We start from the raw sequence: 16498 nt of genomic DNA on the forward strand, positions 1-16498 counted from the left end.
GTAACCGTTGCAGAGGGCAATTGTTCAAATTGAAATTGAAATTTTGTAGCACCATGAGATTCAGCTCTGGCGTGAGTTTCAAACATGCATTCACCAAAAAACGAAATTCAAGCAAAAAAAATAAAAAGAAAACAAAATAAATAAATAAATATATCATTTCCACTCAATTATCTTTTATTAATAATCATGTATATGTCTAGTAAAACAATTTTATTAATTACTTTCTCTCTCTCTATCTCTCCCTATGTATGAATATATTGATATTCATGTATTTATATACTTGCAGATTTCGATAAAGCTTTTGTATCCATCGATCCGCCAGATGATATTGAATATCCCTATGCTCTTAATGCCAACGAGGGTATCGATCAACTCTTCGACTTCAGCTCTGATGCCTACGGCACTGATAACTGTGAATGGAGAGATGCGGGGAAAAGGAGTGGGGAGGGGTGTTTATAATTCAAAATTATATACAAGAAAAGCAGCGCATATTACGTTAGAGATGATCTATTATTATTATTATTACAAATTACAAATTATCAAGTAAAAGAGAACAACAGCAAAACCTAAAAAAAAATTAAAAAACAAAAACAAAAAATGTAGAAAACTTAATGAAACGAAGTTGTGTGTAAAATTTTAAGCATTAAAACTACATTTAAATTTATAATCCAAACATGTATTTTAAGTTTAAAGAAATTTCCCCACAAAATGCAAAATACATTTTATAAGCATATTTCAATTCTTAGCATTAAACATCAATAAAAACAGGAACAACGCAAACAATAGCAAACACACAAAACACAAACACAAATCAATTTGGAGTAGAAGAAAAAGCTCAATAAAAGTTGTTTGCGTTCGAGCTGTCTGTAAAATAGGTACACACACAAATAATTTTAAATTAGTAAAACCAAATAGTTATAAAATTAATAATAACTGAAAATACATAACAGATTGAAAATTGTCATCATTAGCCATGCTAAATATTCCAAAAACAACAGAACACTAAGAGGAAGACCACAACGAGCCCGTATCTCTGTTACCCTCAAATAATTCCCAGTTTACGATCTGCATGCACCTCACAGCCAGGAATTATAATTGTTAAATCGAGTCACACAAGGGTGTGGGCAGCTGCGAAGAATTTATATGATTTCTATGTACTTGTTTTGTTAACTGTTTGCTGTTTGCCGTTTGCTGTTTACATATTCATATATATTTCACTAGCCATTTCAAGCTATAATCTGCCCCTTCAATTCACTCTGTGCGTTTGATTCAGTTCTCAAAGAAAAGTGTGCAGAATTACTTATTTGTTATTGTTATAAAAGTGTAAACTAGAAACTAAAAGCTTCAACTGACTCGACACTCGCAGTTAAACGAATATAGGAGCGACACCGCCTCGTACGCAAATAGCAATTCATAGTTCACCAATAAAGTTAAAAAGCCAAATCATCGCCCCACACAATTGAATCCAACAGATAACAGCCAATTGCAACTAGTAATTAATATCGATCACCTAGAGATAAACAAATTTACATAAGTGTATAGAAGCAAGATGACGATGAAGAAACCTCTATAAATATAATCTTATTTTATTAACAAACAAAAAACTTGTTAGGTACGTTTCTTTCGTGTCAAAACAGAATCAACAAAGAAAAAAAATAAATATTACAAAGCAAAAAAAAAAAAATTGATTATATTTACTATTTATTGGTTTGGGTGGCTGAGTTTTAATATTAGATAATTTCAGTTTCCCTTTGTACAGTATCAGGTCTAAGCTTCTCAATCTCAATAAGTTGGCAATTATTGTTAAACATTTACTGTATTATACAACACTTTCAGATAAATTTCAATGAAGAGCTTGCAAAACACAGATACTACAAGTGGGTCATATCTTAAAAAATATACTCTGAACTCATTGAAAATGGGAAATGGTTTTCTGTACAGTATGTAAAAGGCAGGAGAAGGCATCGCAGACCCCATAATGTATATATATGTATCAACGCCGAGATCTCCTAACATATAGGAGCTAGATACTTGAAATTTTGCATGCATACTCGTTTATACCATTAGAAGTACGAGTTTATTTTTTCGATAACTTATCCGATTTTTTTATGGAGGATGATTTTTAATATTATTGTACCTAGAGCTTTCAGATCTACGCTGTTTATACATATATACACAGATTTTGGATACCGCTCCCCCTTCGCCCACAATTCCAAATACTAGAGACTTGTGCTCTGGAATATACATAATTAGAAGATTATGATCATGTTCTAAAAGTTTCAAGATAGCCCCAATATAGGAGAAATTATTCAACAAATAAATTCTCATACTATTGCAACCTATGGGTTAATTTTGAAAACATGGAATAGTGTGTAAAGGTTTTATTAACAAAAGAACGCTGCATATAGTTCGTCGGCATTCCTTAGAAAGTCTAGGGCAACGAAAATGAGTATGTAAATCCAGCATTCCATATATAAAGTTCGAGTCAAATCTTTAGTGAAACAAGGGATTTTTTCATTTATGTATACTTATTTAATTTTTATTATAGTCTCGCAATAATATTTTCATTAGATCGTAATATGTGTAGATGTTTATTTCACTTATATAAACAGGAAACAATTAACTTAATTTTACATTTACAATTAGCTTTAGTTAGAAATAATAAAAATATTGAAGCTTTTTTTGTTTGTTTTGTTTTGTATTAATTTTTTATATAATAGAGTTTTTGTTTGGGTGTGGTACATCTATATACAAAAGCAGCCACGTGCACTGAACCGATGCTAACTATTGAGAAAATTAAAAATCTATATAAGTTCACACCTGGGCCGATACGACTGCCTATAGTTTTTTATTTTGCAAATTTCGCATATTCTTGTTATTTTTATTAAGCATCTGCAGTTCGAAATAAAATTGAGTTAATTCCACTATTCAATAATTTTTTATAATGCTTTCGGCTGCGTTTCATATATATGTAGATATATATTTATATTTATGTTAATTAATTTATAATTCCATTAATTGTTTTTACGTTTTGTTTTCGCATTAAGTTTATAATCTTCGTTAGAAAGTTTGCTTTATTATGTACATAAAAACAAAAGGAACTATCTTTTTCAGTCTTTTAAGTGTGTGTATGTGTGTGTATATATGTGTGTTTCTGTGTGTGTGTGCATGTGCATGTGTGTGTGTGTATGTGTGTGTCTGTGGCCTATTTATGTAGAATATTCATCGTTTCTTCTGCGTGTAACAAATTGTTTCAATCAATTTAAATATTATGCATGCAGCTGTGTCCTTTGAAGCTTTCTATATATTTGTATAATTGTTTTAAATATTTTAAGTTACCTGGTATTATTTATCCATGCAAATATAAAATGTCAGTAAGAAAGAAACGTCGCTTGCGTTTTTCCTCTTTTTCTTTCATTCTTTGTATATACTCAGATATATATTATATAAAGAGCAAAGGCAAATATCGAATACTTTTGTTATTGTTGTTATAATATTTTGTTAAGCTTTCCTAGTTGCATTCTATTGCAGTTGTGGAAATTGTGTGTGTGTGTGTGTGTGTGCCTGTGAGTGTGTGTGTTGCATGTTTATTATTCTGCTTTCATACAAAGTCTCTTCTGACCTGAAGTCAGGCAACTACTGAGCGTACAGTGTTATTTATTTGTATACATGTATATATTATTAATATTTGTAGGTTTATTTGTAATTCGTCTATTGCTTTTCCATGTAATTTTTTTAGGTTTAATTTGGCTGTATAATTTGTCTATGATCCAAACGGAGAGTCTACTCTTAATAGTTCTCATTTGACTGCATTCAGTTTGTTCCTTGTTTCTTTAGCTACTTAATATGAGTGGATCTTACTAATATGTTTCCATGTCAACTTCATTCTACCTGTGTTTGTGTGTGGGCGTGGGTGTGGGTGTGAGCGTGACTGTGTGTTTTTTCTCAATAACTATGTTACAATAAAATGCGTCGCATAATATAAATATGTAAATTATGCAGCAGTTATTTAAGCTCTTAATTACGTAATTTGAAGCTTGGCTTCAACCCAAATTAATTTAGATTAAGAAGAAACACAATTTAGACCTCTCTCTTATCTCTGCCTCTCCTCTCGGTTATCTACCCATATCTTTCTAGCAAGGGAGTGCCATTCTCTGTAGCTCTGTACTCCTGTGTAATATAAAATTATTCTCTCTCAGCTCAAACTTTTGCCAGCTGCCAAGCGCTATGCATTAAATTAGCGAACGTTCTCTTCGATTTTCTTTTGTGTTTCATTTAGAGACGAATTTTTTATAAAACGAACACTTGAACATAAACTCACTAAAAAGTTGCAATACAAATGGCCATTAACAAAAAAATCGAAATAAAATTGTTTGAGTACATGTAAATTCTAGCTAGTGTTTTGTTGTTGTCTATAGTTGGTAATAATAACTAACTAATTTAAAGTTATTAACTCAGTGTTGATAGTTTGTTTGCTGTATTGCTTATTGTTGTTGCTGTTATGGTTTCTTTTTGTAGATGTACAGTTAGTTTGCTTCATTGTTGCATCGCTGCATGTTTTGCTTTGCGTAGATAGGTGCTAAACTAATTATTACAATTATACCATAAGTTAGGTAAGGTTTTTATGCATACGTATAGTATTTAAGTCTAGTTATAAACGGTACTTAGGTTGGTTGGTTGTTGGCTTTTGTACTTTTGTTATTTGCATTTAGGACTTTTGTTGATTTTTTGTTTTTGCTTTGTTTTTTGATTTTGTAGTATGTGTGTGTATGTCTGTTTGAACGGCGCTAGTAAATTATAAAAGAAATACTTAACAAATACGAATATATACAAAATTAAGCTTATAATAAATTATTAGGAGGCTTGGCTGTGGGCAAAAGTTCGCTGGCGGCCCTAATGCTAAGCATGATTTACACATGTTGGGGTGCATTGACCCATTAACGCCAACAGCGCAGTGGGGTGAGCTCTCTGCTCAAGCTGTGCGCGTTTGCTCTCGTACCCGATTCGAGTTGATTGCAAATATTTAGCAGCAGGCACACACAAGCCTTCCCCTCTTGTTCTGAGCTCCTCCGATCACCACATCCCTCCGTCCAAGACTAACATATCCTTATACTATTTGCTACATATAGATGTATGTATTTACAAAATTCTCTCGACACATGCGCTTTTTGTTTTACGCTTCGTGTCCTATGAAACCATTGGGTGGCTGTGGTCGTGTTGTGTTCGGCTGCCTTAACCAATTTTCCTTAAGTATATTGGATGTATTGGCGGTCGTCGCCGCAGCAGCAGCTGTTGCATACGCCGACGTCGACGTCGCCGTCGGTGCTGTTGTCGGTGTTTTGCGCGTCTGACTAACGCTGCGGCTGCGCGACGGCTGCTGCTGCGACTTGATGCGAGCGCGCTGCTTTGGTCGACTGAGCGGCATGCGCTCCATTTTAATGTGTTCCGTATGCTCATCATCTTCCTCTTCGTCCTCGTCGCTGAAATTATTAATATTAATATTAATCGAATCGAATCTAGAATATATATATATATATATAAAGCTTTTACTTGTCATTCTCGTCTTCATTGGAGCTACCAGATTCAATGTGCACCGGACTTATCGTAGATGCATAGATTGGATTCGCGCTGCTAATGACGTCATCCTGTCCAGATCCCGGCTTGGGTTCGCTCATCAGCATATAGTTGGGATTGTCGCTAAGCATGCTAAAGGGCGCTGCTGCCGCTTCTGCTGCGGGCGCCTGCATAAGCTCGTAGTTGGGATTCAGACTACTAGTGGTTAGCTTGGTTGGCGGCCAAGCCGAGTGCACTTTTTCTCCACTATTTAAGGATTCATCCAGCAGTTTGTAATTTGGATTGTCGCTAATAATGGTGGTGCTGCCATTGCCCCCACCACTGGGCGTAGTTGCCGTGGGCGTGTAGTATCGGGGTGTGCCCGCATAGCTGCCTGCACTGCCGCTGCCCCCGCTCTCAATGGTGCCTAAATTGCTGCCCATGGACATCATGGCCATGCCCGCGGAGTGGCCTGTTAGATTCGAGTTGCTGCTGTTGCTTGCCATATTTGAGATGTTGCTCCTGTGGCTATCGCTGCTGTCGCCACGCTTTACATTCAAGCGACGAAAGGTGTCCACCAGCACGCGTTTCAGGCTCGGATGGCGACTGTTGCTCGCATTCGAGCTGGCCGCTGATGCAGTTGAGGGTTGCAGCGAGGAGGAGACAACACCGCCGGCCCCAACACTCCCACTGATTTCCTCGTCTGGCATAGAGCTGCTCATATTCGACATAATGTTGGCGCCGCCGCGCTTCTTTTTGGGCAGTAGATGCTGCTCGCCGCTCAATCGGCCACTGCTGCTTTGTGGTAAGTCAGCAAAGTTGGGACTTGGATCGTATAGTTCGTAGCCGCGTTCGCCATATGTGTTTCCATCGCCATCTGCATTCCCATCCACATCTGGTTGCACGTATGCCGTATCCTCCATGTGCGAGCCACCGGCAGTGGGCAGCGTGCAAAGCGCATCCGGCGTGCTGCTCACTATGTAGCCAGAGTGCATGCTAAAGGGTGAATGCGTCGTAGCCTGATCGTCGACTAGGGCAATAGGACTCTCCGCCGGCTGCTCCAGCGATGTATTGTGATCCATGTTCGACTTGTAGCCCTGATATTCACCCACACGCAGCGGGGTGGTTGCATCCTCGCCATCAGCCTCGGCATCCAAATGAGCACCCGCAAAGGCATCCATTTGATTCCGCTCCTTGCTCTCTTTTTCCCGGTATTGAACACCCGCCTCGGAATGATAGAAGGACACCTCCTTAAATCTAGGATCAGAAAGGTGCAGCAGGTAGTCTATAATGTCCAGGAACGATGGCCGGGCCGATGGCCTGTGGTGCCAGCAACGATGCATCAGCTTGTGCAGCACTTCCGGACAATTGTCTGGCCGCTCCATGATCCCACCGTCTATTACATAGCGGAGAACTTGCTCATTGGACAGGCCCTGATAGGGTTGAGAGGCAAGTGTTGCCATTTCCCAGAGTACGACGCCGTAGCTGAATACATCGCTGGAGCTGGCATAGACGCCATCGCGCAAGCTCTCCGGCGGCATCCAGCGTACGGGCAACAAGCCCTTAGTTCCCTTGCGATAGTAATCTGTCTCGTAGATGTCCCGCGTCATGCCAAAGTCACCGATCTTCACCGTTAGATCCGCTGCCACCATGCAATTGCGTGCAGCTAGATCGCGGTGCACAAATTTCTTGGCCGCTAGGTAAGCCATGCCATCGGCTATCTCGATGGCCATCTGAAAGATACGGCTATAAGGTGGCGGCTGTACCACCACATCTTTTCGTTCATCGGGTCGATGGGCTCGCAAATATGACTTCAGATCACCCTTTTCCATCAGCTCCATGACGACAAGCGCCGGCTGGCCACTGGAGCAAACACCCAGCAGGCGCACCACATGGTAGGTGTCAAACTCCTTCATAACGCTTGCCTCACTCAGGAAATTGATGCGCTCCCGGTCCGTGGCATTCTCAGTAACCGTCTTGATAGCACACGGCGTATCCTCGCCGTTATTTTGTGCCTTGAGTATGCCTCTGTAGACCATGCCGAATGAGCCCTGGCCCAAGGGAGTTAGCGTAAGGACGCGGTCTCGCGAAACCTCCCACTCATCGGGCACATATTGTAGACTTGCATAGAAGGGATTTACTTCGGTATTCATGACCAAGTCCTGTGGATGACCCCTCTTCGGACTGAAGAACTTTAAGTATATGATTAATCCAGTTATTATAAATATCGAAGACACTAAAATTGTGCCTATGACCCAGATAATTGTATACGATTTGGGCGGCTGAAAGCATTACGAAAATCAAATTAGATACTTGTATATTTTTGACAAAATTATTAAAGTACTAGTCGGGGGTGTCAGACTAAGAGATCCCCGATTTGCGTTTTACAATATATTCCACAGTTTGAATCTAGCATTATATTGTACGAATTTAAAAACATATACAAGTAATGAAATAAACTTGAACTCAAAAAACTTGTCCTGAAATAAACTAGTGCTAAAGATCTAAAGATTGGCCGTAGCCAAGCGCTCGCGGGATCCCTTGGAAACGTATATTCCAATACTATTTCGTGCGATCTTTGGGAAATTAATTTTTAAATAATTTCTTTTGTAGATGACATTTACTGGCAAAGCAAAAGTCTCGATTATCATTATCATAGATAGGTCTATGCTAATTTTGAAGTAAGGGCGTGGTCCTGGCGCCGGTATTCAAAATATAACAATAATCAAAATTATATAAAATAGCCGTGAATCTATGCAAACTCTGGGGACTCTAAATGTAGGAGGTATATTTTTATAACTTGTTTTTAATGAGGATCTTTGATTTTTGAAATATACTTGATCTGCTTGCGCTATATGCTCTGAATCCCAAGTCTCAAGTTCTTATAGGTTTGGAAATCGACGCGTTCAAACATAAATGATTTAACTTACTAATAAGAATGTTTATTAGGAATCTGCTTAATAGAATTGCTCATTATGAGATTTTATCAGTCCTTATAATCAAACGATGTAACTAGAGCTTTGAAAGACATAGGAATGAATTCTAGTCTATCACAAACAATATATATATACGAAATTGTTAAAATTACTTACCGGCACTATCACGTAGATAGGATCCGTCAGCTCACCATCACCGGCCAACGAGTTGGCCCTAATGCGAAAGCTGTATTTGCCCTCGTTCAGGTTGGTGACAATGTAGCCGCTCTGATTAAGATAGTCCTGCACTGTGATACAACGTTTTTCCTCGACGGCATCCTGTTCCTGACGCTCAAAGATAACCATGTAGGAAACTATAGCACCATTCGGATTCTGTGGCTCCTCCCACCGTAGGCGAACATTGCCCCGAGTGGTGTTCATGTTATCCACAAGGTCGCCAGTTAAATTAAATGCTTTGTCCACGTTCGCTGCAGTGGATCACACACTAAGATTAGACGGATCACTGCTTCGAAAGTTATCACTTTTTACGTACCTAGTTTTTGAGTTCTCTTCTCCAACGGTTCAGAATCGCTACACAGCTCCGCAGTGTCATTCTCGCCCTCCTTATAGCGGCAGGCACGCACACTCAATGAGTAGAGAGAAAAGTGTCGCAATTTCCCAAACAGAAATTCTGTTGTATTCGCATCCACTTCGGTGACAAACATTTTGTAGTAGGTTTCATTCGCGTCCATCACTGTAGCATTACCCCACATTGAGTCTGAGAGGGTTGCATGTGCTTTGACTGCCCCAATCTCCGATCTGCTCAAATTATTTTCCGTAGATCGAATGTGACGCATGAGAACACTACTCATTTCGTGTGCATCCTCGTCGATTTCAATGTAGCGCCTGCTCCTGTGTTGCACAGCATTCGGGCTGTTATTGTCGCTGGGCAAGGTGGTGATATTGGCAACCTCACTATTATTACGCTTTTTTGGCACGTACAGGAAGTTCTGGAGCGTATTCTCAAATTCGATTTCATCAAAGATTTTTTCTTCCACAACTTGTTGATCGAATACGTTCCGACCGCCCGCATCGCATTTGCAGTCAGGTCCTGGTGTCTCCTTAAACGTTTTCTCTGCAGGCGATGAGAAAGTCTCCTCATCGTCCGATGTATTCGGTAAAGCTGCAGGGATTAACTAGTGGCTTAGGCTTCTGCATTCTCAAATGCTTTGATCAACACTTACGATCCCGACAGAAGTTACGATGTTGTTCCAGTTTGGCGTCTCGGCGCCTTAGTTCGGCGCGTACCTGATACTTCGCTAGCTTGCCATTTACTTCTAGCGGAGGCTTCCAGCTCAACAACTACGACGAACAAAATAATTATATCTTAGTAAAACTTTGGTTTTAGTCTCTTTCAATTGCCCTTACAATTTTCGAGCTGTCTGTGGAGCGCGCACTTATCCGGCGGACAATCGATGGTTTCAAGGGCATCGTCTGGAAGCGTATTATGTCGCTCTGATAGTTCCGTTTCTCCGACGAAATTGTCATGGTACGTATATAAAATGCATATTTGGTATACGCCTGCAATTTGTCAATATAACGTATCTTGTCCTTGCTTAATTCGCCCACAACCCAGCTGCGAAGAGATAGTGAAGCACGATCGTATTAAATTGAATAAACTATTTAGATATAACGCACTTATCCAAGCAGGGTTGATAGTTATCTCTAGTGACATTGCCATACGGATCGAATGTGAAGTAGCTCTGATAACCAATAAATGAGCGCTCATCGTCATAATTCACGGGATCGATTTCGATTGTAATGAACACAGCCCCCAATTGTATGATTTTTACATTCAGCCATCTCGTGTTGCCTGCCAACAGAGTTTACAGATAAGTTTTATGGAGAAAGAAGATACTTTGTAGCTAAGAACTTACATGTGCCCTTGTTGCCATTTGAATCCTCGGCCACCTCGTTTTTATTGAATTTCTCCGGTTTTCCCGGTAGCATGGGTCGCAGCTTTTCAATAGTTTCAATGCAAAGTTTGGGATTGAAGTGAAAGAAGATGCTGCCGTTCCTAATAATGACTGTTTGATTCTCGGCCCAAATTGTCTCTAAGTCTCGATTCTCCAGCACGTACATAGCATATATGTCGTCCATTAGCTTCTCGCCTTTAATCTCTCGCAAACTCTTGAAAAAGTCCAGCGTGGTTAGGCCATAGGTCAAATGGACCTTCAGATATAAGTTGATCGTATGCACCATGCTCAGACCGAAGACCAGAGCATCAACCATGTGAGCTATGAAAGGAATGAGAAATGAATTGAGCTTTAGACGCTTGGATACGATGAGTAAGTGGACTCTCGAGAGACTCACGTCCGCCACGCTTGATGCTGATGGTTAGACCATCTTTGACGATTACAGTGCATCCGTGATAGTCCTTGGCTCTCTCTATATTGTCAATGGTGCCGCCCGGGCATTCCTTCTGACAAGTGCCGTTGCACTTCTGGCAGGTATTGTTCATAATCGTGTAGCCCTTGTCGCAGCGCGTCGTGCACTTGCCGTTGTAGTGCACCAGCTTCATCTGGTTACTGCTCTCATATTTGGTGCCAATCTTCTCACACATCTCAGCCGTAATACACCGTTGCTCGTACTAAAAGAGGAATATTAAATATGAAGCAATATATAGGGTAGGAGCATTCTATTACGTACCATAAAGTAGCCATCGGGGCATTGATCAATGCAATTTCCGCCGTTAATAGAAACATTGCGACAGGCAACGCAATCGCCCAGCAGTGGATTTGAACAGCCGCCCAGACAGGATTCGTTACAACAGGTGTGCTCGTCGATGCAGTTGTAGGGGCACTCCTTGGGACAAACTACACAGAACGAGAGGGGAGAGCATCGTCAACATTGGGACATTCCTTGCAAGGTTCTGACTATTTAGCTCACTTGTTTGGCAGGCGCGACTGTTCCAGCAATAGCGCTTGTTACCGGGGTACTCCTTGCAGGCGGGCACACCGCTGCCATCAGACATACTGTTCTCCTGTCCATCGTCATTGATCTCGCCAGGGCAGCGTGCGCACTCGGCCTCATTGCGATTGAACTTTAGCACAATATCCGAATCTGTCGCATTCTTCGAAACGATCTTACGCCAATTGACTGTCTTTACGAAGCACAAGTACAAGTTCCTTTCAATGCGCACACCTCCATTCGTAATCGCACGCAGATTAGACAATCCAATATCCAGAAGATCCCGGTTCTGGTACACCACCAAGGCATAACTTTCGAATAGTATATTTCCCCGGATAACACTCAAATTGGGAAAGATTTGCGATAAAGAAATCAGATTTTGCACACGAAAAACTAATATATAGCCTGTGACCTCGGTGAGCAGGGGATAGGTCGTGTTCAATTTATCCGCATCGTTGATCAGTGTTATAAGCAGAAAACCCTCAATGATCGTACAGTTAGCAAGCTGCTTCAGCTCCGATATATTGTTACGTATGTCCATCGATTTACAGGCTGTGTTTTTTTTTTTGTTTTTTTTTTTTTTAAATTAAACAAATACGATAATAAATAGAAATATAACAAACGCAAGGTAATATATAAATGAAGAAATAAATGCATACTGACTCTAAGGCATACTTTTTAAATAGACAACTATTATATAATATATTCTACTATGGCTGGAATTGAACTCAACATCCTTAAGCCAATGGGAACTCCGTCCGATCTCAGAAGTTTTGTGAATTATTATTTTTCTGTTAGCCATCGCATTTCATCTCTAAAATAGATTGTTGAACGTTGGAGGTGTCGATTTATGCAAATATAGAAAATATTTTACCAAATTTGCATATTTACTAAATTGACAATGATTCAATTGAATATGTAGAAAAATAAGTCCATTTAACTATCAAATAAAGCGTTACCAGCACATGATACATTGAAATCCAAAGTGAAAATAATCGCAGTTGCGACTGAATATTATTAATTGAATTCAATTAAAATTAGTATTAAAAAAAAAAGAGAAACTAAGTAAGATCGGACGAGGTGTAAGGTACCTTCCAGCCGGGGAGCTAGTAGCTTTTATTTTTTATTCGAAAGCAACAATGGAGAACTTTACATAGATATGTAAATATTCATATAACACTTACGCATTTCCTTTCGCGCCAATCGCACATTGCTGTTACTATTCCTGTTTATCACGTTACTGCTAGTGCCAAAGCCATTGGCGTTACGCGTCGACCCTGTAAAAGACACCAAGCTGTCCTCAAAGCTTCGCCTCGCTGTTAATGGAACCTTCTGCAACTGCTGTCGATCCTGCTGTGTAGCCGGCGGCGGAAGCATGGCAATCGCTGTTGTCGCTTGCAATGCTAACAGAGCGAGTATTGTGAATGCAATGCTCTGGGTCTGATGGCGCTTTGACGGATGCTGTTGTAGCTGATAATATGGGAATTTGTAATACTCTCGCCTGATTGCCTGTGCTTGTTCTTGCTGCTGTTGTCTCCGTCGCCTTTTGAACACAATGCAACAATGTTGCACCAGCATTCGTTGTTGAGCAAAGAGAAACAATTGCAGTGTGACCAGAAGACTTAGGCAATCGCTGTAAAGTTTTAAATATCGACTCTTTTTGTTGTTTCTGAAGTTGTTGTCGTTGTCGCAGGTGTTGCTGGCGTTGCTGGCGTTGCTGGTGTTGCTGGTGTTGCACTGGCAATTGACTGCTGGTGCTGTTTGTTTTTGGTTATGGTCATTTATACTATTGCTACCACTACTTTCTACTCCGCTTCTCCGACTACGTCTATTACTCGTTGTACAGCAAATCGCTCTCTCAACAAGTTGCTGATGTTGTTGACGACGTTGCCTTTGTTGACGTTGCAGACAGCTGCAATGTTCCGAAACCTCCAGCTTGCTGGGGAATGTTGTTGATGATGCATCGCTGTTCCTGCTACTGATACTACTTATACTGCTATTGTTACTGTTACTGTTACTGTTACTGTTACTGTGACTGTTTCTGAATTTGCACTGGCTGCGGCTGCTGCTGCTGCTTGGATAGGAACTGCTGCGTGTTGCTGTCTGCTGAATGCAGCAACATTCTGTTGTTGCTGGCACTTGTCGGCATATGACACAAATATTGTCATATGCTGTTGATGCTGGCGTTTTTGACAATGGCGTTGCTATTGTTGTTGCTTCTGTTGTTGCTAATACGTCACCTGTTCTCGTCGGCTTTGTTTTTGTGGCATAGCAACGTGTTTGTCTTAACGTTACAAATTTGATTCTATCCGAAATCCGGTTCAGCTCTAGACTCTTACTAGCAGCTGACTTCCAGTAAAACATTTCAACCGGTAAATCTCTTAAATCCATGTTGTTTCTCAATTAAATTTATGTTATTTTTGTATATCAAGTATTGAACTAGGGGCGATTGCCCGTTAGGTAATCATCACTCTTGTTTACTCTCTCTCTCTCGCTCTTCGTCCCTCTCTTATATTTGTTGTTTGCTGGAATGGTTATCGTCGTCAATGTTCTTGTTGTATTTATTGTTTTGTTGGTCGAAGCTGTAATGAAAATACAAAAAGTGGAAATGTTATTAGGATTATTTTACAAAGAGAGCAGAGCGACAATACAACTCCCGCTGCGCACGTATATGTGCACATGTGTTTATCTGCTTGTGTGAGTTCTAGAGCGACAAGCAATAACAATAATTTTATGCGAAAAAGGGCGCCAACTGGTCGACACACGTGTCGCGTCAACGTCAACGTCAACGCCAACGTTAACGTCAACGTAGACGCAGACGCAGACGGAGACGGCTCGTTATCGCTTCAGCGTGACCAAGCACACACACTCCATTGAACTAGCTAGCATTCGTAATTAACAGAGTATAATCCATATTTTCATACACACTCACACAAATTTGGGTTCGCAACATTTATATTTTAAGTGTTTATTCAACATTTCGGTGACATACAAAGATGCAACACACTTTAACACAGCGCATAATGTTTGCATACCCTGAACCCATTGTCAATGGCAAAGCAGTGTATAATGGTTTTGTTGAAATTTGTGTATCATACAGAAGGAGGTGGGCTAGACCCCATAAAATATATATGTACATGCCCTGTCCTGTCTCAGAAACTTTAAGAGTTCTAGAAGTTTTTGCCGCGTATAATACATTATTTATAGTTAATCATTAGAATGTAATCCCAATGCAAGTGCGTACATTAAAATTGGTTTTTTTTTTTTTTTTTTTTTTTTTTTTTTTTTTTTTTTTTTTTACATGATGAGCTGCCAGACTTAGATTTGTCACCTAACATGCCAGCAGTAAGACGGTATTAATGTACTTATCGGGCATATGTGAGCCTCATTCATATTGAAGTTCTATGTATTTTGCGTCAAACATTTCATTTGATTTTTCAGAAGTGAGTTCCCATAATGAGAGACACATGGTTATTATTCGTATTTTTATATGTACATATATGGGTACTAGTGTAACTACGGGTGTTATGCTTATATTTAAAACTGCATGTCAGTCTGGGTTTAGGGTATGTTCCAGTCAGGCATCCCCGAAAAGAGTCTTCTTACTTGTTTTATACATCATTTGTATGATAATGTGATGTCGCATTGCTCTATTAGGCAGCAGAGTTCTGCTTAACGCCGAGGCATACACACATGCATATGTACACATATATGTATTTATATATGTACACATATACAGATACACACATATATACCTGGCAATAATTTTATGCGGCAAAAGAAACAAGAATAAATAAAAGTGATTACTATTCTTGTTGCTCTTGCTGCTGCTGGCGAAAAAGCATTGACGTTTGTTTGCATGACGCCTGGCCCCACCACACTGGCGCTCGAGTTTGGAGAGCGACTGCGACTGTGACTGTGACTGTGACTGTGACTGTGACTGTGACTGTTCTCAGTCACAGCGACAGCGGTAGCGACGCTGGACAACGCATCTATTGTAAAGCGTAGTAAATAGTAACAAGTAAGAGCGCTCTAGTCCAGACTGCTCGACCAGCACATACCCTGGGAAAGCTGATATCGTACTGCTTAGACCCCATATACTAAATTAACATTTGTGAGTTTTTAGCCATTCTGATATACAACATTGCTAAATACATACTAACGTGGTGCAGCACAGATTTTTCATCCTGATCAAAAATATTTTTATATTCCGTCTGCCTGTTACATACATCTTCACAGAACCAATTCACCATGAATTCCCGTTTTGAATGGGTTCACGGTACACAAACGCGTATGCGTCTAGCGCGTATTTACAACTACGTTGTAATTCATTCCGTTGACGCTGCACTCCCCCTGCCATTGCACACAGGGTGTAGCCGGTTTTTTGGGGCGTAGGAAAAACAAAATGCGGCCGCATTGTCAGCGGTATGAGAGTTGCTGAGCGCAAATCGTGGCAACAAAGCAGAGAACCGAAAACTGTTCATAAGAGAAGCGCGAGAGTTTCCATAGAAGGAGACGGGGCACCAAGAACACCACCCGCCTCTTGCTGTTCTTGTGCAGTAGTAAAAATGCTGCTGCGTAGTTAAAATGTACTCACACATATACGCACGCACGCACGAGCGCATACATACATACATACATAGATATATACATACATATAAGCACATAAATATACATATACATATGCTTGTGTATACAAATACTATTAGATTTTTCGTTCCTATGGGCCTGTCGGTTGCAAATTGTTTTGGTTGCCCATCGCATGAGCAACAGCAACAAACACAACCGCCTCCACTTCGCTCGCTCGCTCGCTCTCGCTCGCTCTCTTTCTCTCTCTCTCTCTCTCTCTCTCTCTCTCTCTCTCTCTCTCTATCTCTCTCTCTCTGATACTCACGCACACGCCGAGTTCTCTCAGTCGCACAGCTAATGCTGCGGCCAGCAGTCGTTTGTTTTATTATGCTTTATAATTATTTGTTTTTGTTGCTTTTTTTGTTTCTATTTTATTGCGCAGTAAATACTCCCTAATAGTCGCAATTCTCCTCCAATGGCACCATTTATAA

At 40.2% G+C, this 16498-nt stretch overlaps 2 protein-coding genes across 8 annotated transcripts in view; one reads left to right on the forward strand and one right to left on the reverse strand.

The window, feature by feature from the left end:
- The window catches only part of E2f1 (E2F transcription factor 1), a 38100-nt gene extending 37523 nt beyond the window's left edge, over positions 1–577 (forward strand). For all 5 annotated transcript variants that reach the window (XM_089472207.1, XM_018019136.2, XM_089472216.1 and 2 more), the window contains one exon: positions 287–577. In XM_089472207.1, the coding sequence (XP_089328333.1) occupies positions 287–459 (173 nt within the window). In that variant the 3' untranslated portion in view covers positions 460–577. The remainder of the gene's footprint in view (positions 1–286) is intronic.
- A 1984-nt stretch (positions 578–2561) lies between these two features.
- InR (Insulin-like receptor) overlaps positions 2562–16498 on the reverse strand; it is a 48775-nt gene continuing 34838 nt past the window's right edge. For all 3 annotated transcript variants that reach the window (XM_089471899.1, XM_089471895.1, XM_089471906.1), the window contains exons 3-14: positions 12623–14020; positions 11418–11990; positions 11178–11344; positions 10842–11118; positions 10406–10765; positions 10167–10341; positions 9897–10104; positions 9713–9830; positions 9022–9651; positions 8646–8956; positions 5551–7835; positions 2562–5480 (exon numbers count right to left, since the gene is read on the reverse strand). In XM_089471899.1, coding sequence (XP_089328025.1) covers positions 5174–5480; positions 5551–7835; positions 8646–8956; positions 9022–9651; positions 9713–9830; positions 9897–10104; positions 10167–10341; positions 10406–10765; positions 10842–11118; positions 11178–11344; positions 11418–11990; positions 12623–13829 — 6618 coding nt within the window. In that variant the 5' untranslated portion in view covers positions 13830–14020 and the 3' untranslated portion in view covers positions 2562–5173. The remainder of the gene's footprint in view (positions 5481–5550; positions 7836–8645; positions 8957–9021; positions 9652–9712; positions 9831–9896; positions 10105–10166; positions 10342–10405; positions 10766–10841; positions 11119–11177; positions 11345–11417; positions 11991–12622; positions 14021–16498) is intronic.

Source organism: Drosophila arizonae, chromosome 2, assembly GCF_054131065.1.
Source record: "Drosophila arizonae isolate 15081-1271.41 chromosome 2, UAZ_ARI_1.0, whole genome shotgun sequence".
Classification (NCBI taxonomy): Eukaryota; Metazoa; Arthropoda; class Insecta; order Diptera; family Drosophilidae; genus Drosophila; species Drosophila arizonae.